This window comes from Bemisia tabaci, chromosome 10, assembly GCF_918797505.1.
Source record: "Bemisia tabaci chromosome 10, PGI_BMITA_v3".
Taxonomy (NCBI): Eukaryota; Metazoa; Arthropoda; class Insecta; order Hemiptera; family Aleyrodidae; genus Bemisia; species Bemisia tabaci.
In genome coordinates this window covers 37,598,243-37,623,284 of record NC_092802.1, presented here as the reverse complement: position 1 = coordinate 37,623,284, position 25,042 = coordinate 37,598,243, and the positions used below count along the sequence as shown (strand labels likewise).

The following is a 25,042-nucleotide window of genomic DNA, read 5'->3' as shown; positions in this document are numbered from 1 at the left end:
CATGCTAAGGGAGAACGCTGTATAATTTTTCGGAAGTTGCCAAACTTCTCTCGATAAAATAATTATTTCTCATAAGAGTTATGAGTATTTTACTTGGAAATAGCGCACTTTAGAAAAAACATGTTCAGAATATTTTTAGTGCAAATTGCAACTTGATATCTTAATTTTTGAGCGAGTTATGTAATTTGGAAAGTTTTATTTTGGCAAGGCCTCCCCCATGAGCCCGTGGAGTTTGAGGCCTCTGATGGTTCAATTTTTAATTTTCAAAATTTTGCTGCTGGTCGATTTTGCGAACCAGAAAAACTCCTAAACGTTTGGTCGAAGAGCAAATCAGACGAAATCATCCAGCCCTCAAGAAATTATAGAACCACCTTTGCACCTCCCATAAGTCCATGGGGTCATGAGTCCCTGGAGGAATAATTTAATTTTTACCTCAAAAATAAGTCGTTCGGAATTTTTATTTTGAGGATGATCATTGATCAGGTATAAATAAAGAAGTCATGTTTTAAAAAAACATTCTACTTTGATTTTAATCTTGTATCAGGTTGAAACAAAATGCACATCTAAAAGTAAGTAACATAGGTTTAAATCAAACAATCGATAAAAAACAAAAACTATAACGAAAAAACAACTTAAAAGAAATGAGTCGGTAAATAAAACAGTAGGAAACACGTATTGCTTTGAACGCATTGGTAAATATAACTAAATAATGGTAAGAAATCAAGAAAGACCAGGAAAAAAAAAGTTCTGAGTCATGAGGAAAAGGGAATGTATTGCAAGGTATGCCATCCTTTGCAGACTTTATTTTTCTTCAAGTATTTCAGTCATGGACATGGACAATGTTACGATTTTTGATAACTAAGTAATGAATGAGTCTCCTTGCTGGTGTGTTTACGATCTTGATAAGACTTTTTTAATACATTTCTTTAAGGTGAGAGAAGTATGTCCCTGATCATAAATTTGACTTTTTTTCTGCCTGCTTTTACAGTGGACGCTTCTTATAGCTTCAAAATTACCCAAGGATAACATCTTATACTTAAGAAATTCACTCTATCAAATTTTCAAAAATGAGGAGCGCTCGTCTAGGTCAATCTGGACACATGAGAGTTTTTTATTCTTTTTCACGGTTCTGAAAAAAAAATGTTTTTTTTTTTTTTTTTATCCTCTGGTGCATATTTTTCAGAAATTAAGAGTGTTATTTTCATAGGTAAGCTTTTTTCTTTTTAATGTTCCTTGCAATCAGGACTAAAGGTGGAACAAGAGTTATGAATGTATATAGACACATAACTTTTTATTTTCTGCAAAATACAGCTGAGAAACATGCAAACAATTGCCAAACTTCTAAATTTCAAGAAGAACTCTTTTGCAAACGATTTTTTTTTATCTCTGGATACAGTTTTAGTCAATGGTCATATTTGCATGCTCATAAAATTTAAAGCTTGCACGTGAAAATTTCCTGAGAAAAATGCACCAGAAGTTAAATAGATTTTTAAATTGATTCAAATGGGACCTACGTCTTACCTTGAGAGCTATTCTTTGTAAGAACTTTTGCAAAAAGTGTTAAGAGTTATAGGTCTGCCATTTCTGTAGGTCCAGAGGAATGAGCAATCCTTTTTTTGTGTGAAAAATTACAATATATTTTCATTAAGGATGAATATTTTTTTAAAACTTATTCTTTTTCAAATGCTCATTAAAAAGTAAATCTCTAGTGAACAAGACACCATAATTTTTTTCCCTCCTATATTTCATCATCAGGTACCCAAAGTTATAATGAAACTGAAGCTCTTACACATCCACCGAGGAGTGATTTTTCTACTTTGAACTTTCTTTCGTTTTTTCTTTACAATTGAAGAAAGTTCAAAATTCATTACTTTGACTGAAAAGTAACTGCAACTGTAATGCTGATGATTTTTTCAAGAGGATCTAAAAAATACTTAATAGTTATTTTTCCACAACTTGGTAAGTACTTCTTCCGCCTGGCTGCAGATGAGCAATCGTTATGAGAAGGTTGCCCTCATCAGAATGATTTGTATGAATGGCATGATGTACATGTTAATGAGTAACGCCTGCAAAGAAACTGCTGGCAACCTGACTTTCTTCCCAATGAGTGTGTACGCAAGTATATTCTTCAGTTAAAATCTAAAGAAATAGGAACATCTGGAACAATCAAAGAGAACAAGAAAATATGTCAGTTAACATTATTATTTACAAAGTTCTCTTCATACAAGCAGAAGTTATCTTTGATGATTTACAAAGATATTAGTTGATTGATTCCTACCTCTACTCATGGTAAACCATTCAAAAATATTGGTCTGTGGTATTTTCCTTGGCAAAAAATAATGCTATTAAAATGGTGGTTTTTCTTTTAAAGGGATTCAAAAGAAAAGTAAAACGAATGGACTTGTCAGAATCGAAATCAAGGAATGAATGATTTTCAAAGTTTCAGTTCCTGCATACCTATTTCATCTCTGATTGCAATTGTGACTAATACCTTGGGGAATTCAAAATTAATTTCTTGAGACAATTTCTGACACCTTTCTCCATGATCTATAATACAATATTTAAACTCAGGAGGACGATTCTAATGTGAAGTTAGTGAAATTTTGAAAGTCTTATTCTATTTTAATGAAAAACTTATTTTTATAAAACTTGAAAAATCAATAGTACTTCATATTGTCATATTAAAAATACTCTTTATAGCCATTAACTTGACCTTTTTTCTAGTGCTATGGAGTGCTTATTGTCCTATTGAACTTAGATTTGATGTAATTTTAGGGCTATGTTTATGTGACACCTAGGTACTTAAAACATTTATTTTCTTTCGGGAGGTCCATTTATTTTCACATTTAGAATAAGAAAGGCTACACTCAACAAAGTCCTTCAACATCTACTGTTGTAAAAGATGACGAAATTTAACGAAATTCTACCAAAATTCAATGCGTAAATTTTCTCTATGTTTCTGTATGTAGTTCCTTGTTAATAAATAATTTGAAAAGCTACCAAAAATTTTTATCAGATAACTTAAAAAACACCTACAAATGAGAAAATTCTGTGTTTTTGACAGACTTTAAGTTATTTAGAAAACTAATCGCTGACATTAAAATACGGTGAATAAATAATATTTTTTCCTTCGGAATTTTGTAATGTTTTCTGCAAACATTAAAATCCTTTCCAAGGATCTAGGTATTTATTAGGCGATTTCGTTGGGGTCTTTCATAAGTCAGCTGAAATGTTTCTTTTCTGATTTGTAGTTAGGTACCTCCGTGCGTCTCTTTAAACCTTCTCTTAGCATAATGTTAAAATGAATGGGCCTTCCGATGGTAAGGGTCTGTTATATGAGCAACCATAAACACGATCTAAATGCTCACAAAAATTCAATGAAAAATTTCAAAACATGAATAGGGCATTGCTCATGAGGCTATCTCCTTGAGGGTGACAAAACGACAAGTGAGTCTTGGTGTAATGAGATGAATTTACCTATAAGCAATGGAAAAATAAAATTTTATCACCAGGGCCTCCACATCGGGTCATTCTCATCTCTTTTCACGCTGAAATCCAAAGGCTCATTCTCGTTGTACGGTTCTGAACCCATCGTAGGTGAGGAAGAGTTCACTTGCACACACTGACTTGGCAGAAGAAAAACAACTTGTCCGTCTGGTAATCGTGACGGAATCACCTGAAACATTGATTTTAAAAATTAACTGTTTTACCTCTAAAATTATCACATCTATTCTGCCGTGCCAAGGAAGAACGTCGTATGAACATTCGAGAGTTGCCAAATTTTCCTCCATAAAATATGTATTTTTGACGACATTCATGCGCATTTTTCCTTGAAATTGTTAGATATTTCAGATTAAATTGCGTACAAAATCGTCTGAAAATTCTGGAAAAAAATATTCACAAATTTCCAGTAATTTCGGTTTTTATCGAAGGAAACTTGGCTACGCCTGAAGGCTCATACGGCGTTTTTCCTTAGCAGTATTGCAAATCAGTTATTCCTGTATCCAAAAATCCAAAAAAGAATCTGTGTTTCCAAAACCATAGACCTACAGCCGGCTGTAAGATTTCCAATTGCTTCTATAGCCGGCAACACAATTTCTTATAGCCTTTTATAGCCGATGGCGATCAAGCAACAGCCTGGCGATAAAGTGTATGCTAAACGTTACTAATTACGGACGCTAGGACTTAGTGAGTTTTTGCACTACCGCTCTCTTTTTGGGCCGCAGTATCTTGATTTAATTTGCGAGGAAAGCTCCGTACTTTTAAGGATACCTGCCATTCCTAATATGTTGGAGCGCCTTCAATTTCGTATAATACTGTGCAATACCTCGGTGTGAAATAGTTGCTTCAAGCGCCGCGCCGCGGCGCGGCGGCAGCCAGCGCTGAACGCGCATTGGCGCCTACAAACCTAACAGGGATACTTCACGCATTGCGCAATGCGTGAAGTATCCCTGTTAGGTTTGTAGGCGCCAGTGCGCCGCCGCTCCGCTTTGTGTTAGGCTCTAATATTTAATCTCGCGGAGTCAGCGTTTTTCAACCCATGACTTTGAAATGTTTGCACACTCTGAATGGATTATTCTCATTTTAATTGATGAAAAAAAATACGCAGTAAAGGAAAATATAATGTGCGTTTTGTATATATTAAGGTGATTCCGTAAAAAATTAAGGATTTACAAAGCACAAGAATTTCTACACAATTTCTTATAGCCTTTCATAGCCGATGGCGAAAAAGCAACAGCCAGGTGATGAAGTGAAGCCCGGCGGCGATAGGAACTATAGCCCGGCTGTATAATTTTTTATCGCTTCGTGTAGCGCTGGCCGTAGGATTTTTTCCACTTTCTACAGCCAGCTATATGATTTTCTATCGCCCTCTTCAGTCGGCTATATGAACTCCTATGGTATTTTGAAACGCAGCTCCCATCGCCAATTTTTACCAGGGTACATGAGAAACTACTGAAAGTTGAAAATTTCAGTGGTTTTTCTTCCTCTCATTTGGACGTATCTCTATCGAATAGAACTAAGTGCAGGTGGGATAGATGGGGTCTGCTCGTCAGTGCTCGGGCCATAAGAGAGAATGAGAAATATAAAGCGCCAGTGACGAAACCGTCGACGTGGCTCCTCTTACTGGTCATTAACTCATGAGCCCTGTTCACAATGCTCCAGACACATGCCCATGGCTCATACACTTTGCACATAGTCCCGTTTGACAGAATGTAAAATCCCGATTTTCCAATTCAGCAAACGGGATTGTGAGCCAACTGAATGCGGCACCCTACACGGAGACAAAAAACTTCGTGCGTGGGACCCGAAGTTTAGGTCATATGGACTTCTGGAGTTTTCGGATTGAGCATCTGGACACTTTAGGTCTAGCTGTCGTCGAGGTTCGGATCACACATCTGAAACTTCAGTCCTTACATCTGAAGTACTTCAGATGTGATAACCGAAGTTTTTCGGATGTTGAAAACCGAAGAACCTACTTCAGATGTAAGAACTGAAGTTTCAGATGTGTGATCCAAACCTCAGCAGCTGGTCCTAAATTGTTCAGATGCTCAATCCGAAAACTTCAGAGATCCATATGACCTAAACTTCGGGTCCCACGCACGAAGTTTTTTGCTCCGTGCATGAGCCATGGGCATGTGTCTAAAGCGTTGTGGACAGGGCTCATGAGTTAATGACCACTACGAGAGGCCGCGACGACGGCTTCGTCACCGGCGCTTTATATTTCTCATTCATTCTTATGGCCCAGCACTATAACGAGCAGACCCCATCTTTCCCACCTGCACATAGTTCTCTTCGATGGAAATACATCCATTTGGTCTCCAGCGGTGGCGTGGCGTGATTTGCGATATATCGATTTTTATGCCACTTAAACTTATGGAAAAGGATCGATAAACAGGGTGTTCGCAGCGAACACCTTGATGATCGATACTTCACCATGGGTTTAAATGGCAAAACAATCGATACATCGCAATTCACGCCACGCCACTGGTCTCCAGGAGCGGAGATTGCGCGACATCGCAACCGAGATACCCATTTTTGCAGTGTCACCGTCGACATATAAAATACACGTAATCAGATATAGTAGAGTCTCAGTTATCCGCGATGCCAAATTATCCGCGATTTTTTTTCACTTTTTTCCTTTTTGTTTTGTACAGGAAACACTGAAAAAAAAAAATTCTCGGGGTTTTTACCAAGGTCCGTTGGCACCTTTACCATCTCACTTTTCTTACCAATTATTGGTAATTTTACCAAGACAGACTGGTAAGCTTACCTAAAAACCGGTATTTTTACTGTTTTTTTTTCAGGTAAGAATACCACTTTTATTGGTAATCAATTCCGGTAACTTTGCCATTTTATCTCGGTATTCTACCACAGTCGATAAAACATATTGGCGTTTTACCAAGGTCCAGTAAAATTACCGAGAAAGTTCAATAATTTTACCGAGATTTCTCGGTAAAATTACCAATTCCATAAATGGTAATTTTACCAAGAAAAAACTGGGATCAAATAGAACCCTGAATTCTTGGTAATTTTACCCTTTCTTAGTAAATACACCGAGATTTTTTTTCAGTGAACGAAAACTATTGCTCACCTGGACGATGGACATGGATTGGTTCGTGGGGGATTTGCTCCCCGGAGAGTTGGCTATCACATGCTTCTTGTCGCTTTTCTTCGGCCTGGACTTGCGTCCGTTCATTAGGCTAGGTTGGCTCGAGTGTTTAATCGACTCCTCGCTAGAGAGCGCTGTGCTGCTGTCCGGTTCCGGTTTCGGGGTTATGATCGGATCCGAAAACAGCTCCATACTTACATCCTGCGCAAAGTCATGTGTTCGGAAATTAATTATTACTTAAACATATCATGCACTTCGCTTTGCTGTGAAAAACAGCCATTCCTGGCTCATCATCTGAGTAGCGCAACTAAGAGCACGTATTTCGGTCTTAAAGTGAGTCGGAAATCGTAGTTACTCATTACAAAATGCAGATCGCATGTAACGATACCACTATTCGAACTCGACGGAGCCCATTTTGCCTACTCGTGGAGTTGAAGGCGAAATCTTATTTTGACGACTCTCGACGAAATGAGGCGAGTTTTTTCATGTATCAAATGGACTGAGTGAAGCAGAAAGGAACCAACCCACATTTTGGAAAAAATTGAGTTATGAGTGGTTTTGAACTCAACCACTGCTCTACTATCTATCGCCAAAAATTCTAAGTTTTCGTTGGAGCAAATTTTGCAGAAATTGAACTTGAAGTTTATCTTTTACATTGAGTCTTATGCAGGAGCTAAACTTTAAGCCTCTTTTTCTCGGTTCGATCCCGATGTGGCTTAGTTCCGTTCTATTTGACTCCGTCCAATTTTGCTCGATAAAAAGTGCAACAAGAGAAAAACATGAAAGATATGGCCTGGAATAGATGCGTGACAAGGTGGTAAAATCGTGCTGGATGGACACTATTTTGAGAGAAAGGCAAGGCAAAAAAATTCCGAAAATTTCAATTAAAGTCAATGATTGTTTAACTCAAATGAGTATCAGTACAGAACTGCACTGAAAAAAAATTCTCGGCGTTTTTACCAAGGTCCATTGGTACCTTTACCATCTCACTTTTTTTTACCAATTATTGGTAATTTCACCAAGACAGACTAGTAAGCTTACCTAAAAACCGGTATTTTTACTGTTTTTTCAGGTAAGAATACCACTTTTATTGGTAATCAATTCCCGGTAACTTTGTCATTTTATCTCGGTAATTCTACCATAGTCGATAAAAAATATTGGCGTTTTTACCAAGGTCCAGTAAAATTACCGAGAAAGTTCAATAATTTTACCGAGATTGCTCGGTGAATTGGTAATTTTACCAAGAAAAAACTGGGATCAGATAGAACCCTGAATTCTTGGTAATTTTACCCTTTTCTTATAGTAAATACACCGAGATTTTTTTTCAGTGTGGGGGAAGAGGGAGCTCAGTTCAGGCAGATTCATTGGGATACTAAGCTGGGGTCACGCCAAGAGACTGGAGTAAGAGACCGGGTCTTTTCAGATATCAGCAGTAGATCTCACTTGTCATTAAAGTTCAAAGATTTCTGACTATAATTAATGGCCTTGGAGGACAAGGCGCATAAGTGCAGTTTTTGAAAAATTGAGATATTGATGATTTCACGTAAGACTAGTCTCAATGAATTTTCTTGGAAAAATTTGCTCCAAAATTCCAATATTTAAGCATCAAAAAGTCAGTTTGAACTTTTTTTCCGTCATGAGGATCCATGTAATTTCGAAACTTCTAACAGGTATTTCTCGCAATATCAAAAACTGCACTTATGCCGATGCGCCTTGTTCTCCGAGCCCCTCGATCAAGATTTTTGGAATTTTTTAGTAATGCTTTCCCGAAAAATAGTGTGGACCCAGCACTATTTTACCACCTACTTAAAGAGTGGAATTCAAGCATATGGAATTGTCATAGGACGGAACTGTTGCAAACTGAGTGATCATTCTATGGTGGTAAAATCGCGCAAAAATTACGTTGAGCGTTTCAGAAATGTCTATATTTCACTCCTTAGCGCATGCCTAATTTGTGCAGTAAAAATCACACGTTTTCAGATTCATCGCTAAAACGCTCAAAATTTGTTTTAATCTTTGTTGTGTATGATTTCAATTGTTCTAAAGCATTTTGTTTTCCACTATTTGGAATAAAAAGGGAAAGAACCAAAAAATAAAAAAAAAAATTAAATTGAAAAAATTCTGTTCTCTCTCCCAAAAAGTGTACCTCTTTACTCACTAAATTTTTTACACAAAAATCTTGTACCCTGATTCATTGCCACATTCTACGAAATCTCTTCGGAACAGCATTCAAAGTAATGACATTTTTAGTTTTACATTTGTGAAGATTCATTTTATGATCAGTGGCTTGGCGTGTTTTGCGATGTATCGGTATCTCCCCATTTGAAGCTATGGTAAAGAATCGATTATTAAGGTGTTCGTTGCGAACACCCTGTCATCGATTCTTTTTCAATAGGTTTAAATGGTGGATCAATCGATATATCGCAAAGCACGCCACGCCACTGTTTATGATCCGTGTTACTTGTGCTTACCAGTAAAAATATCTGCGTCATACTTCAAAAATTCGAAGATAGCTATAGACACTTTTCAGTGACTTAGAAAATCATGGCCTTAAATTAAATCAATGGGAGGGGGGGGGCAGGAATGGGACAGCATGCATTAGTCTCTTAAAAAATGATGAGTCTCTGAACTGGTTGGCATACTTACACACTTAACATTACTAAAATCTAAGTCTATTTCACTGGCGCACGCGTCCAAGTGGTGCAGAAGTCGCTGTTTCACGCTTGTGTCTGAGATATCTTTTACTCCTTCGTACAGTTCAGCTGACTCTAGGAACTGCCGCACCTATGGCAAAATAATAAAAAAGAGGACGTGAAATAAGTTCTTTAATTTTTTATAAAAAATTTAACTTTAATTTTACTCATTTTTTCATTTTAAGAATTGATATATATGTATTTTTTAAATTTTCTTTTCCTAGAATGGCGATTTGCTCACAAAGTCTTTTAAAATGGGTACACTGATCTTGTTTGAGCTTCATGGGAAATTTCAGGTAGCTGAAGTTCGATAAAAACTTTACCTCACCTTTCTGAAGTTCGCGATTGGCGCATGAAAAAAAAAATCTTACTTATCCCGAAGGTAACGCTTTCTAAGTATTTCCACTTACTGAATCAGTCATTCTCAAAAGACTTAAGCACCAGAAATGAAAATGCAAGAACAGTCAGTATACACTGTATTTATTGACCCGTTTTAAATCTTAGATCGAGTAATAATGTGATTAATCTAATGCTAAAAACTAAAGGCTCTAAATTCTTAGATCTATGTGATTTCAAACGGACGATTTAAACTTTTGTGGGTGTGTGTTTCTCTCGTATTTTAATTTTGGCGCTTGAGTTTTTTTGAGAACGCCTTATTCAACTCATATTTGGATTGCATTTTGCAAAAAGGAACCACTGGCATTGCCATGTTGCTAAGATTGTGCAACTTCTTTTGTCTTGGAGGAAAACCCCGATTATCCATTAATAGATTCTATCTTACTCGCTAAAAACTGTACATTTAAGACAAAAATTACCATCTAAATTTCATAGTTTTTCACAATTTCCGCAATTTTATTGCAAAAGATGAAGTTGCACAATCTTAGCATCATTGCAATGCTAGTGGCTCCTTTTTGCAAAATGCAATCCATTTTATGTGCAATGTTTAGAAGAATCGAGTTGACGCTTCGCTTATCGGCGGAACACATCGTATCAATAAACACGACTTCCGCTAATAATAAAAATAATGATAATAAGTAAATATAAAAATAAAATTAGGTAATAAAATCGAAGTTCGTCATCTGGTACAAAGTGAGTACACATTTTTATGACCACACTACAAATCCTTCACTAGTGACTCGACTATCGTGAGAATGTCATTGAGATATCCAGCACGCGATTCCGTCTCGTCTGTCGAGCTCATACCTAAAGTTGACAACGTTGCATTTGCATAATGCGTTCAATCTTTTCCTTTTATCACTGCCCTCATTAAAAAACAGCCCGACCTAATCTCTTATAATTCAACGTCTCTAATTATTTAATTTTACTTATTTCATAAATTAATTATATTTACTCAGTGATCACGGTTTTCAACGGAAAGAAGTCGTACTCCAGGCCTTTGTAATAGCCCCACTAGAGCGAAATTATTTATTCTAGCTCTGAAAAAAATGAAGCTGAATTCCCGCCAAGGCGGAATGTCAGGTTACGCATTAATTAAGGAGTTTGCCCACTGCGTTCGGAAAGTTAGAACTTGCCGGAACGTCTCCAGGTCGTGCGAGAATTCGCCTATTTTACACAGGTTGAATACAGAATGATGACAATGTTTGAGGTTACGGCCAATGGAGATGTTGCATGTGTGGGGGATTTGCGATTTGACCATTGATTCTTATGTAAAATTTCGCGAGAAACACGATGGTGCAACTGGTTTTCTTTGAATTCATCTCCCAAGCCCAAAAAAAGCTCTCAAAGTGAGGCCAAAATGGAGGGGATATCCCACCCTACCCTGAGAGTCCACCTCTACATTAAAACAAACTCTCTTTGCAAAGATAGGGAGCAAATACATTAGCAGGGTTGCCGTGTTTTCAGTTTTGGAGTCCCCGAATAAAGTGGCAGCCCTGTCAATGTATTTGCTCCCTATCTTTGCATGGAGAGTTTGTTTTAATGTAGAGGTGGACTCTCAGGGTAGGGTGGGATATCCCCTCCATTTTGGCCTCACTTTGAGAGCTTTTTTTGGGCTTGGGAGATGAATTCAAAGAAAACCAGTTGCACCATCGTGTTTCTCGCGAAATTTTACATAAGAATCAATGGTCAAATCACAAATCCCTCACATATCGACGGTGAAACTACCAAACCACGTATCTCGTTTGCGGTGTTTAAAAATCTACGCTCACATTTTATTTTTTTGAAGTAGACCAAATCAATATCATTCCCTGAAATTTTCACGGAATTTTCTCCTCACAAAGAGGAAAAATCACAGAAATTTTCAAGACTGGATGTTAAGTAGTTTTTCATTTAAAAAACAAAGTATGACAGGAAGTCTGCGACGTCGCAAACCGAGATACGTGGTTTGGTAGTTTCACCGTCGATATGCAACATCTCCATTCAAGTCTAATACGAGAGAATTTTGTTGCTTCGTGTATAAGATATTAAAGTGCTTTACAAGGTGAATCCACAACATTTCTCAGGATTTTTCCTGGTACGGCAAATTTGAAAAAAAAAACAGACCTAAAAAGACCGGCGCACGACACCGGCCGAGAGCGCCTTCAAATGCCGAGGATACTCTCCACTTTGCCAGGCAGTTAGTTTAGTTGCCTATCAGAATCAAACCACACTAAGTTCGATGATTTTACAATACCACTCACGATTCTGCCAACTGGTACGATACAGTCACAGTGTTTTGATACCAAGTATGATAATCAGAGCTTCCGGTCTTTTTATTTACTGTCGAATTTTACAATTTTTTTTTATTCAACACAAATATTTTGCAATGTGCCGGATTGTGCCGGCTATTTTTAATGACTTGTGAAATATACACTGTAATCATTCACACTTTGAGGGATTATTGAGAACGTTTCCGGGAACTTTCCCGATGATAAAGAATTTGTGTGAGAAGATTTTACTGCTTCTTAATAAAGTACTTATCAAGCTGAGTTGACAATTTTCTTACAAATATTTTCTGTTACGGAAAATTGGAGTAATAAGATCAAGTAATAAAAAAATTTACCACCTTATCACGATTTACTGTGATTTTCTAGTTTAACAAATATATTTTACTTTATTAGATTATTCTTTTATAAGTAAGTCCTCCAATAATTATGAACGTATTCCTGCCAAACGGAACTATGGGTATTATGACGTAAGCCTTGTTATGCAAATATTCTTATAGGTCTCAGGGCTCATGTCTTAATAACCACATAGTTCCATCTGGTAGAAATACGTTCAAGTTTAAAGTAGAAACCGAGAATATTTCCGTGCTCATAATTGGCTGATTCTGTAATTTCCTCATGACCATGAAATTAATCAAATTTCAAAAACCTGCGAATCATCCATCAGAAAATGAAACAGGATCTGAACTTTCTGTTTTGGGGCTTTTTTTGAATTCCCAAGACCTTAATGCCCTAGCAATCAGGGTAGCGAAGGAAATTTAGAAATGCGATTCTCTAACTTATCGAAATTTTTTCGAAATGAACCCTAACTTTTGAGCCCACACGAGACGACAAACCGTCACTTTTCCGATCAAGGTAAAATTTCCGCCGCCATTTTATTTTTTTACAGAGGAATTTTTGGTTGAATCTGTTTGAAAATTTTGCTGAATTTTATCGATAGCACAAAAAAAATCAGTGAAATTTTCGGACAGCTTCGTTGAACAATTTTCCTGTACAGAATAAAATGGAATGGACATTTTGAAACGTCACATGGCACTTGTGATACTTTGGCCGGAAGGTGACGAAATAATAATTTCAAGATTTTCCACACGTAAAACTTCTCCGCTTCCGTAAACGCATAATTTCTTTCTGATTTTTGGGCCATTTCGTTAGTTTCTCCTGAAGTTTTTTTTTATTTTCCCCCGAGAAAATATATTTTAGAGACCTCACACTGCTATACCGCCAGACTGTAAAAGTTACTTTCGGAAGTCAACGCTCATATTCGCCTAATAATAACTCATGACGGAAGAGCTGAAAAAACTGGTTTGGCAAACCTAACTTGATTCGCAAAAATTCGCCCAGCAAAGTATTCACCCCGAATTTATCAGTCCTTCTTAGGCGAATTTTATTTGATTTTATGCTCAACAAGTTGCAAATCAATCATTTGGAGGAAAATAGCGTTAATATCCCTGCTTAACTTTTATCCCACCTAATTAGCCACTAGACAAGGTACACGAAGCAGGCATTCTGATACATGTTCCAAAACCAAAAGTTCACGTAGAATACAATTCGCACTGCGAGAATCACTGAAATTAACTTTTGATCAAGATATTCAATGTTTCTGGACGCGTGAATTCAAACCTCCTGCTCATGAAGACGCGCTGATCTTCGTGAGTCAAGTCGCACACTATAAAGCTCTGATTGTTGCTGACTATAAGCAACATGTAAGAAAGAAACAATGCGACTTTGAGAAACCTGCTAAAATCGTTGTGAGGCGCGATTTGGCTCACGTAAATTATTGCGTTTTTTCTGACTGGGCAATTCAAATTTCCCGTAACCAACTTTAGAAAAAAAAACACATTGGATCGAGAGTCCAGACTCTTAAAAACATCGACAAGAAAAAGTACTCTTCGTTCAATCAGAAACTAGCTTAAATCAAGAACCAAGCCTCTTAATTTAAGCGGATTTCGTTTTGATTCAAGCAAAAATCCGATTGAATCAAGAGTATTTTTACTTGTCAATGTTTTCAAGAGTCTGGACTATAGATCCAACGTGTTTTTTTCCCCCAGTGAATGTAAAACTAAAACGTTAATATCTTAGTAATGAGTTGATTTCAGTATTTTTCAATGCAAGAATCGTGTTTTACGTAAAATTCTAGTTATGAAACATAAATCAGAACGCTTAAATTCGCACTATGTCCAGTGGTCCATCTCACTCCTGAGACTGTTGAACGACGGCGCGGGGATACAACTATTCGTACTTGATGGACGTCCGTGTTGCATCCGCAAAATAGAAGGCGCTATGCCTGCGCGAGGTGTTTGCTCTCAAAAATATAATATCTCCGGTTTTCCGAGACCTAGTTTATTTTCCCTAACTCATCCAAATTTTCCCAGACAGCGGCAACTCTGCCTACCGGAGTGGGCGGTGCCCCCCCCCCCCCCCCCCGGGTTGTGCATCCCAGCGTAAACGCGTCGGTTCGGTGCTCGAAAAAACGCGCCCCGCTCTCGAGAGGGCTCAGCGAGCGAATTTTTCCGGGAACCGGACCGGCGCCCGGATCGTCGGATCGATATCGAAACGAACTCGATCGATATATAGCATCGTCAGGATGGGGATGACTCGACCGAGATATCGATTTGGCATTCGATACGGCTGAAAGTTCGCGGGTTTTCGGCGCGGGATGGCCCGGAGTCGTGGGAGTGGAGGGATGATCGTCGGATCGATATATCGAAACGAACTCGATCGATGTATATCATTGTCAGGATAGGGATGACTCGATCGAGATATTGATTCGGCATTCGATACGGCTGGAATTCCGCGAGTTTTTCGGCGCGGGATGGCCCGGAGTCGTGGGAGTGGAGGGATGATCGTCGGATCGATATATCGAAACGAACTCGATCGATATAAAGCATTGTCAGGATAGGGATGACTCGATCGAGATATCGATTCGGCATTCGATACGGCTGGAATTCCGCGAGTTTTCGGCGCGGGATGGCCCGGAGTCGTGGGAGTGGAGGGATGATCGTCGGATCGATATATCGAAACGAACTCGATCGATGTATATCATTGTCAGGATAGGGATGACTCGATCGAGATATTGATTCGGCATTCGATACGGCTGGAATTCCGCGAGTTTTTGGCGCGGGATGGCCCGGAGTCGTGGGAGTGGAGGGATGATCGTCGGATCGATATATCGAAACGAACTTGATCGATATAAAGCATTGTCAGGATAGGGATGAATCGATCGAGATATCGATTCAGGCCTCGATTCGGCTGGAAGTCCGCGGGTTTTCGGCGCGGGATGGCCCGGAGTCGTGGGAGTGGAGGGATGATCGTTGGATCGATATATCGAAACGAACTCGATCGATATATAGCATTGTCAGGATAGGGATGAATCGATCGAGATATCGATTCAGGCCTCGATTCGGCTGGAAGTCCGCGAGTTTTCGGCGCGGGATGGCCCGGAGTCGTGGGAGTGGAGGGATGATCGTCGGATCGATATATCGAAACGAACTCGATCGATATAAAGCATTGTCAGGATAGGGATGAATCGATCGAGATATCGATTCAGGCCTCGATTCGGCTGAAAGTCGGCGGGTTTTCGGCGGAAGGAGTGGGAGTGGAGGATGGCTTACCTCGGTGATGCATTCTTGGAAGCCGGACCTGTATTTATCTTTCACCTCTGAGTTGAGAGTTTTCTCCCTTTGCAAGTGCCGCACGGTTAGCTCCAGGATATCGGCTTTCTCCAACTTCGAGTGCTTCGTTTTCTGCAATAATTAAAAGAAAATAATTATTGAAATTGAGTCGCGGCGAAAGCGCACGCAATTAGGCACAGAGACGAGACGGGGGTATTCAATTTTTCCACTGGTTCAACCGATTATTATGATGCCCCGTTTGAAGCCATGGTAAAGAATCGATTTTGAAGGTGGTTGTTGTAAACACCCTGTTCATCGATTCTTTTCCATAGATTTAAATGGTAGATCAATTGGATTGCATTTTGCAAAAAGGAACCACTAGCATTGCAATGATGCTAAGATTGTGCAACTTCATCCTTTGCAATAAAATTGCGGAAATCGTGAAAAACTATGAAATTTAGATGGTAATTTTTGTCTTAAATTTACAGTTTTTAGCGAGTAAAATAGAAACTATTAATGGATAATCGGGTTTTTCCTCCAAGACAAAAGAAGTTGCACAATCTTAGCAACATTGCAATGCTAGTGGTTCCTTTTTGCAAAATGCAATCCAATTGATATATCGCAAAGCACGCCACGCCACTGGAAAAAGAGAGGGGAAAACGCACCCGTACAGCAAGTCTATACAACTTTAAAAAAAATGTGTAACACACCTGGCTCCTTTTCCCTACCATAAATGCAGAAAAATCGCGAATCAACTTTAGTCTATACCTTTGCTTTACATACTTCGTGGAAAAAATGAGCAGAGGAGAAAATGACAGAGGAAAATAAAGGCAAAACAAGTGGTCCGAGTTATTTAATTGTAAAATTCAAAGAAAAAAGGAGAATAATGAAAAAGAAAAAAAGTATCAAAGTTGCCAGCTTGCGTTTGTCACAACTTACTGCGAGGCAAGATTTGTAAAAATCTTCGAATGGGTGACTAGGTATGACTAATGCTGCTCGGAATATGTGGCCTAACTCGGGAACTGAAGGCGGAACAGGAATGTGCGTGACATCCATACCCTCTTCGCGTCAATTCTACTTCCTCTAAAGTGAGAAACCACCTCTATTTTTAATCAAACTTTCCATGCAGAGATTGGGCTGAAAATATCAGCAGGGTTGTCAGAGCTGTCCGAAGAAAATACAAATAACTACGTGGAAACTTGAGAGTGGCCACTGGCAAAGGTGCTTATGTATTCAACCCTATATCGGCTTAAACAGTTTGATTTAGATTACCTCTAGATGCACATTTCTACAGCGTACACTGGAAAAAAAACACATACAAGAAAAAATACTCTTGATTCAATCATATTTTTGCTTAAATCAAAAGGAAATCCTCTCAAATTAAGAGGCTTGGTTCTTGATTTAAGCAAAAATCCGATTGAATCAAGAGTATTTTTTCTTGTCGATGTTTTTAAGAGTCTGGACTCTAGATCAAATGTGTTTTTTTCTCCAGTGTAGACTTTCTACAGTGTTGACCGCGACTCATATTGATCCACAGGATTTTTGTTCTGGTCGCATTTTCAATATTCTCGTAAAATCTTGAAATTACGTCGTCAGTAAAAACCGGAAATGACGTAATTACCGCTTCCTCAGTATTTTGACTTCATTTTGCGAATTGGAACCACTATGGTACTTCAGGTGCATCCATCAAAGCACCGATCTGCATTGGGAATGAATGGCAAATATGATCTTTCTAAAATCAGCCGTAAAAATTGACTTTTATTGCAAAATGTAGTCTGAACATTGTCGGAAATGGACTGGCGTGAGGTCATTTCCGGTTTATACCAAATGCGGAACCTTGACAAATGGACAAAAATATTGATAATGCATGTGATCAGACGATCAGAGCTTATTGTTAGAGGCCGTCCTTAAAGTATTTGACGCATTTTTCAGCTTTTTTGACCCCTCCCCCCTTTTAACGCTTTTCTAACGTAGGTCCCTATCCTTCAACACGTAAACACATAATGGCGTAACGATCTCAATCACCCCCTCCCCCCAGAGCTTTACGTAATTTAGGGGCAGCTTCTAACGGTTTACAATGCCAAAATATCGTATAATATAATTAAAAATCTGGCAACAGCGTCTGGAAAATGCCGACGGTGAGCTCGGGCGAAGATTTCGAGAACTGTTGGCGCGTAAATGGATTGCCAGGCGAGGAGCCAGCAAGGCCTGTTAGTTAGCCCTTAGAGAGCTGCGCTTACCCGCGCAGGATTGCCAAAATTCCCGAGAAAATATAATTTCAGCATTAAATTCGGTAATTTTCCCCGAGGAAAATTGGCAACCCTGCTCCGCCCCGTCCCGACGCCGGCGAGCCCGTCGCGGCAAAAAGTCATGCTTCGGCGGTCTTTCGATCTCCGCTCTCCGACGTCCCTCCAGCGCCCAGCGTTGCCGGATTTCCGCTGAAACAGTCAATTTCTGCTAAAACCAGTGGATTTCCGAGTGTGATTAGCGTGGGATTCCAGTGCGAAGCGGCAACGCTGCGGGCTACCGTCCCTTTTTTCTTCGGCTCGGCTCGCCTCCGTCCTCAATCCGCGCCCGCCGCGCGGGTTGCAGCGGTGAGATTTGAAGGCGCCTCGAGCGTGATGAGTCTTGGCACGGTGTTGCCTCGCTCCTCCTACGGGCGGAGTTCGGATCGCGTTTGTGGCTGAAAACCGACCGAAATTGTAAAAAAACCGAATGGACCAGTAGACAAGGCACGAATTTTAGCATTGTGATACACACACTGGAAAAAAAAGAAAGAAAAAAAAGAGAAAAAAACATTGGATCTAGAGTCCAGACTCTTCAAAACATCGACAAGAAAAAATACTCTTGATTCAATCGGATGTAAGCGTAAATTAAGAACCAAGCCTTTTAATTTGAGCGGATTTCCTTCTGATTTAAGCTTAAATCTGATTGAATCAAGAGTATTTTTTCTTGTCAATGTTTTCAAGAGTTTGGAATCTAGATCCAATGTGTTTTTTTTTTTCAGTGCGTTTCATAATCAAAATTTTAAGTAGAACACGATGCGCACAACGAAAATTACCGAAATCAACGCCTTACGAAGATATTTAATGATTCTTGATGCGTGAATTCAAACCACCCGCTCATGAAAGCTCAATACTCTACGTGACAAACATCGCGCGCTAAACGTTTATCATGACAGTCTCTGCAATATACAAATCTGGCAACCTCAATCCTGACGTTTTGGCTCAGCTGTAGCAAATTGCTAATAGTTTGAACAACACATGGTGGGAAATGAACTTTGCTCGATTGAGAAGCTTGCTGAAACCGTTGCGGTGCGCGATTTGACTCACGTAGAGCTTTGAGTTTCTTGTGAGCAGGCAGTTCAAATTCCTCGTAACAAATGTGAAATAAAAACGTGGATATCTTCGTTAGGAGTTGGTTTCAGTAATTTTCGTTGTGTGAATCGTGCAAATCGTACGTGCCCAGTTCTGTTACTTTCCGCTATTGTTTGCACCAATACGTCTAATATGACCTCTGACGTTCATTCATCGCAGTAACAACCTAAGAATCAAATTGCTCGAACTGACGCGTCCTTGCGGATCAGTGGCGGGGCGTGAATCGCGATATTTCGATTGTTATATGATTTAAACCTGAGGTAAATAATCGATTATCAAGGTGTTCGCTGCGAACACCCTAGTCATCGATCCTTTTCCATAGGTTTAAATGGCATACAAATCGATATATCGCAAAGCACGCCACGCCACTGTTGCGGATAATATGTTTACGTCGTAAAGTGCACAAGGGAAAGCCCGGGAGGAGAAGGGACCCAGGCGCGCTGTGCAATCTGCCATTTAAATCTATGGAAAAGTATCGAGAAACAGGGTGTAACCTTAATAATCGATTCTTTACCACAGCTTCAAATGGGCAAAAATCGATACCACGTCTCGCCACCGCGGGGACCACGTGAGCTCGGATCCGTCGGACGGAAATTAGTCCCGGGCAGCGCAGCGGGAGCGAGGGACGTACTGCCCTGCTAAGGAAGAACGCCGTATGAACATTCGGGAGTTGCCAAATTTCCCTCGATAAAATATTCATTTTTGAAGAAAATTATGAATATTTTTCCTTGAAATTTTCAGGAACTTTAGGGGCGATTGCGAACTAAATTATCTGAAAAAATGGGAGGAAAATATTCATAAATTTACCAGGAGATTCGCGTTTTATGATAGGAAATTTGGCAACGCCTGAAGGTTCGTACGGCGTTTTTCCTTAGCACGGCAGCGTGGGACGACGGCAGGCCTCCCGGGGGGGGGGGGGGGGTCTCATTTTGAAGGTCTCCGTCCCTTGCCCACGTCGAATTGTGAGTAAGGTTAATGAGAAGCCTTCGGAATAACGGTATTCAGGATCCCTTCGAGACGCGGAATTTTCGCCGGCCGCGCTGCGCACAGAGGATCGAGTCGATGGAAGAGGTCGGACAAGATTCGGAAACTTTAAAAGCTCATAACTCCGTTCATACAGCGGTTGAGGATAATAAAGGTGGTTCCATGGGTTTCTTCGTAAAATTTCAATTTTGAAACATCCCTTAAAATTGAATCAGTGAGAACGAAAACACACCAACTCGGAAAAATGAAAATAGTCAAAACACACACAAAACTGCATATTAGGTGAAGAAGTTATTTTAAGAGAAAGATTTCTTCTTCCGAAAGACAAGTACTTATGGACACTTCAAAAGTCCAAGTTGGAACAGATGTGCTAACTTCAATGACCTTTGTGTAAATTAACTGCCTTCAATGGAAATTGTACATTTTCGAGTTACCGAGTTGGTGTGTTTTCGTTCTCACTGATTCAATTTATAATGTGACGAATTGAACATCAAATTTTTCAGTTTTAGTAAAAAAAATTCATGTTCGACCTCTCTAATCGACTCGATCCACTGTGCTGCGCCCCGGTGAGGTTTCGCAGGGATCCCTCGGGTTGAACCTTTGATGCCTTCGATATCGAATTTCCAGCCGGTCCCCGCATTCCTTCCATGGGCTATCGCCGTGATAGCGAAGAGAGCAGTAAGTGAAAAAATGAAGTCAAGAGAAAACGGGCTCAGAAGCTTCTGACCGGAAAATTTTATGTAAAGAAGCCTTCGACCTTTGTCAAATTTCCCCTAATCGTCCGAAAGACTCTTTGAAATCGTTTGGATATTAAGAACCGACTGATTTTATTTCAATTACATAAAATAGGTAGTATTCATTTTCATGTTAGCCTGGTATTAGGAAAGACAGCCGTGAGTGGTATCTTCTACATGCTTTCGTGGTAACGTGTTGGACACACAACAAACTAATTTTCAGGATATAAATCGACAGAAGAGGCCTGCATTTTTTTTGGAAGCACTGTTTTCACTGGCTCTCCGGAGGAATAATGTCACTGACTGCTGTCTCTCCCGAAATTCCGTCATTTTTTGCGCACTTACGGCTTTCCTATACGTCTAGTTTTTATACAATTAAAACGAATTTTGTTGTTTCAGCTATTTCAGTGGTTATAGGACATTTCGTCAACGATTTTCTGTCCGCGCACCTGTTTTTTCCAGTAATTTACGTCCACGCGTTTTTTCGGCACGGTAGTTTTGGTCCACGTGGCAGTTGAGACCCAACGTTAATTGGCCCACATATGGAACAAACAACAATTGCTCACGACGTTTTTGGATGAAAATGTAAAATGTCTTGGAAGAATGAGGGTTTGCTTGTTTTTTTTGTTTTGTTGAGAGTTTTGATAAAAATGGGGGAGCGTCAATTCCGCGAGAAAATATGCAGGAGACAAAGTTCACTAAAACTCTCTACACCTCTGTGGTGTAGCAGGACTTAATTATCTTTCAAGATTTTCCCACCTTGTTATACCTGAACCGTATAAACCTCTATATTTGCCTCAGCTAAAGGCTCTTAGATTTTTCCTGTGTACGATAAGTATCTTGATTTATTTTGCGAGGAAAGGTCTGTACTTTTAAAGGATGCCTGTCATTCTTAATACGTTCAATTTCGTATGATACTGAGCAACACTTCTGTTGTGAAATAGTTGCTTCAGGCGCCGCCGCACGGCGGGCGGGCGGCCTGCGCGGAACGCGCGGTGTCGCCTACAAACCTAAGTGGATACTTCAAGCATTGTGCAATGCGTGAAGAATCCACTTAGGTTTGTAGGCGCCGGCGCCAGTGAGCCTCTCGCGCTGGCAGCACGCCGCTCCGCTCTGTTAGGCTTTAATATTTATACTCGCATAGTCAGCGTTTTTTAACTCATGATTTTGAAATGTTTGCACACTCTGCATTGATTAGTCTCATTTAAATTGATGGGAAAAAATACGTATCAATTTATCAACGGAGAATAATGATATAATGTGTATTTTTTAAATATTGGTGGTTCCGCGTCAAATTTAATGATTTCCAAAGCACTTTAATTTTTTCTTTTACATTTTGTGCTTTTACTGCGTGCTGCAGCGAGGTGTACGCGCAACCAAACGCTCAAAATTTGACGTATTTAACTCTAAAAGATCGATGTACAAATGGGTTAAAACTAAAGATTGCGTGCTTCTTGATTTTTTCCCCTCTTTTATTCATTTTTGCAGTTTCTGTTGGCACAACTGTGGCTTTTGGAAAAGCCGCATGTAGTTTGGAAAAGGTTTTACAAATAATTGTCACGTTTTAAAAATATAAATGTTTTCAAAATAAAGTGATAATTTCGTAAAGAAAAAATTAAAAAAATAAAAAAAGTACCATACATATACAAGGTATATTGTACATAATAAAACCAAATATTCACCAATGACAATTTAAAAAGATGATTCAAAAGGAGAAAGTAGTAATATTTCATTTAAAAAATGAGCAACCATAACAATACCTCCTTCTCTCTCAATTTCTCATTTCCATATTGTCAATACAATTTTACATACCGACTAAAATATAACGCTTGGACCAAGTCAACGATGTCAAAACTTATTTTATGTGTGGGCGTGGACTAGTGGACAAAAAAGGTGCACGGACAAAAATCGTTGACAAAATGTCCTGAAACCATTTCAGTGATTTCATCCAAAAGAGATCAAACGGATTTTGAAGGAAACTCAATTTCGAGAATTTGACACTTACTGCTCTCTTTGCTATCAAGGCAGCGCTATCGGAGTAAGAAAATCCAGTGCGCCTTCAATTACTTACCTATGCAACACGGGCATCCATGGCAATAGTTGTATCCAGGCGTTGCCTCAGTTCTGCGCACTCGTTCCTGCTATTCTAAAAGGATCATCGGTGCGCCTTCAAGTATTGCACCAAAACTTGGATACAACTATTCGTACTCGATGGATGCCCGTGTTGCATAGTGCAATAATTGAAGGAGACCTGGTGATCCTTTTAAGAACAGTAGAAGCGAGTGCGCAGCACTGATGGTGAAGCAACGCCTGCAAATACAACTATTCGTACTCGATGGATGTCCGTGTTGCTTAGGCGAGTAATTGAAGGCGCACTGGCCTTCCCTGCACAGACAGGAGAAAAGTGAACAGCGTTGATGCGCTCGGATGCAACAGTTTGTTGCTGATGAATGGGCCAGCAGATGCTGGACAGGGTGCAAATTCAAGGCTTAAGATGCATGTCAGAGCATGATTCTCTTCCTAACTAAAATGTTAACGTTTTTGGTTTACATTGCATCGATTACGGGAAAATTGAACTTCCCGCTCACAAGAAAAACGTATTAAATTGTGCATTCCTACGGTTTTGGCAGGCTCCTTAATCAAGCTATGTTCTTTCCACACTTGAGTTGTTTAAGATTATCGAGGGATGCACGTCGAGATTATCATAGTATTCATTGTTTCATATCGCAAAGACTATTAAATTAACGTTGAGTGCGCGATTTGACTCACTTAGACTTTTGTTTTTTCATGAGCGGGAGGTTCGCATTAACGCATCGAAAAACATCATACGTCTTATTTCGGAGTTAAATTTAGTAATTTTTGTTGGAAAAATCGTGTTTTACGTGAAATTATGAATACTGAATTTAAATCATATTGCTTGAATTCGGACCTGGTCTAGTCGCACATCATGATCCCCGAGCTTCTTGAAAAAATGGATTGCTGATTTAACGATTCAATTTTGAAAAAAAGTGACTGCAATGTTTGAATGTAGATTTTACGACAAAAAAATGCTACTTTAACTACCCCCGTGGTTAAGCTAGAGTTAAGCTACGTGGCTAAGCGGTGGGAAGCTACACTGGAAAAAAAAAACACATTGGATCTAGAGTCCAGACTCTTAAAAACATCGACAAGAAAAAATACTCTTGATTCAACCAGATTTAAGCTTAAATCAAGAACCAAGCCTCTTAATTTAAGCGGATTTCCTTTTGATTTAAGCTTAGATCTGATTGAATCAAGAGTCCTTTTTCTTGTCAATGTTTTCAAGAGCCTGGATTCTAGATCCAATGTGGTTTTTTTTTCCAGTGTAGCATTTTTTTTGTCGTAAAATCTACATCGAAACATCGCTATTTTAGCGATTGAATTCTTAAATCTGCGATTGAATTTTTTCCGTGTTGGTTTGAAGAGTTGGAGCGAGCGATTTTTCCGCGAATATTTGGTGGTAGTTGGTAGTACTTGATTAGTTCCCAGGGAAAAAGACAGAAGTTGGGCCGATGGAGTTGGACCTCGGCGTGGCAACACGGTTATTAAATAGGTAAAGGAGGAGCGTGAATTGAGGGTAATTGAATCAAGTCGCCGCGGACGGTGACGGTCCCACCGCCTGTCCGCCTGCTCAGCGCACGTCGCGTCGGCCGGCGTCGCGTCTCTTGCCGTCGCGACGCCCTCGCCTCCGTGCCCGGCATTAATATTACTGCGCCTCCAGCTCTTCCGTGTTAAGGAAAAACGCCATATGAACCTTCAGGCGTTGCCAAATTTCGATTGAACGAATTTTCTAGTAAAAGTAATTTTCCTTGCTCGAATCGTGCTCTAATTTGCATCATAAGCCTTGAAATTGCACCCTGTCTAGCATCTACTGGTCCATTTATCAGCTACAAACAAGTTAATGCAAACCTCCCGCTCATGAAAAAACAAAAGTCTAAGAGAGTCAAATCGCGCACTCGACGTTAATTTAATAGTCTTTGCGGTATGAAACTATGAATACTATGCTAATCTCGATGTGTAACTCTCGATAATCTTAAACAACTCAAGTGTGGAAAGAACATAGTTCTATTAAGGAGCCTGCCAAAACCGTGGGAATGCACAATTTAATACGTTTTTCTTGTGAGCGGGAAGTTCAATTTTCCCGTAATCGATGCAATGTAAACCAAAAACGTTAACATTTTAGTTAGGAAGTGATTTTAGTAATTTTCCTTGCTCGAATCATGCTCTAACTTGCATCATAAGCCTTGAATTTGCACCCTGTCTAGCAGTTACTGGTCCATTCATCAGCTGCAAACAGTTGCATCCAAGCGCATCAGCGCAGTTCACTTTTCCCTGTCTGTGTTGAGAAAGCC

At 39.5% G+C, this 25,042-nt stretch overlaps 1 protein-coding gene across 4 annotated transcripts in view; it reads right to left on the bottom strand.

Annotated features, from left to right (window-relative positions):
- Nucleotides 1-512: 512 nt before the first annotated feature.
- Nucleotides 513-25,042, bottom strand: part of LOC109040189 (protein deadpan) — a 92,222-nt gene continuing 67,692 nt past the window's right edge. For 3 of the 4 annotated variants that reach the window (XM_072304991.1, XM_072304992.1, XM_019056013.2), the window contains exons 4-8: nt 15,578-15,709; nt 9,257-9,394; nt 6,593-6,811; nt 3,478-3,676; nt 513-2,157 (exon numbers count right to left, since the gene is read on the bottom strand). In XM_072304991.1, coding sequence (XP_072161092.1) covers nt 3,506-3,676; nt 6,593-6,811; nt 9,257-9,394; nt 15,578-15,709 — 660 coding nt within the window. In that variant the 3' untranslated portion in view covers nt 513-2,157; nt 3,478-3,505. The remainder of the gene's footprint in view (nt 2,158-3,477; nt 3,677-6,592; nt 6,812-9,256; nt 9,395-15,577; nt 15,710-25,042) is intronic. The other variant, XM_019056014.2, reaches the window with a different exon arrangement.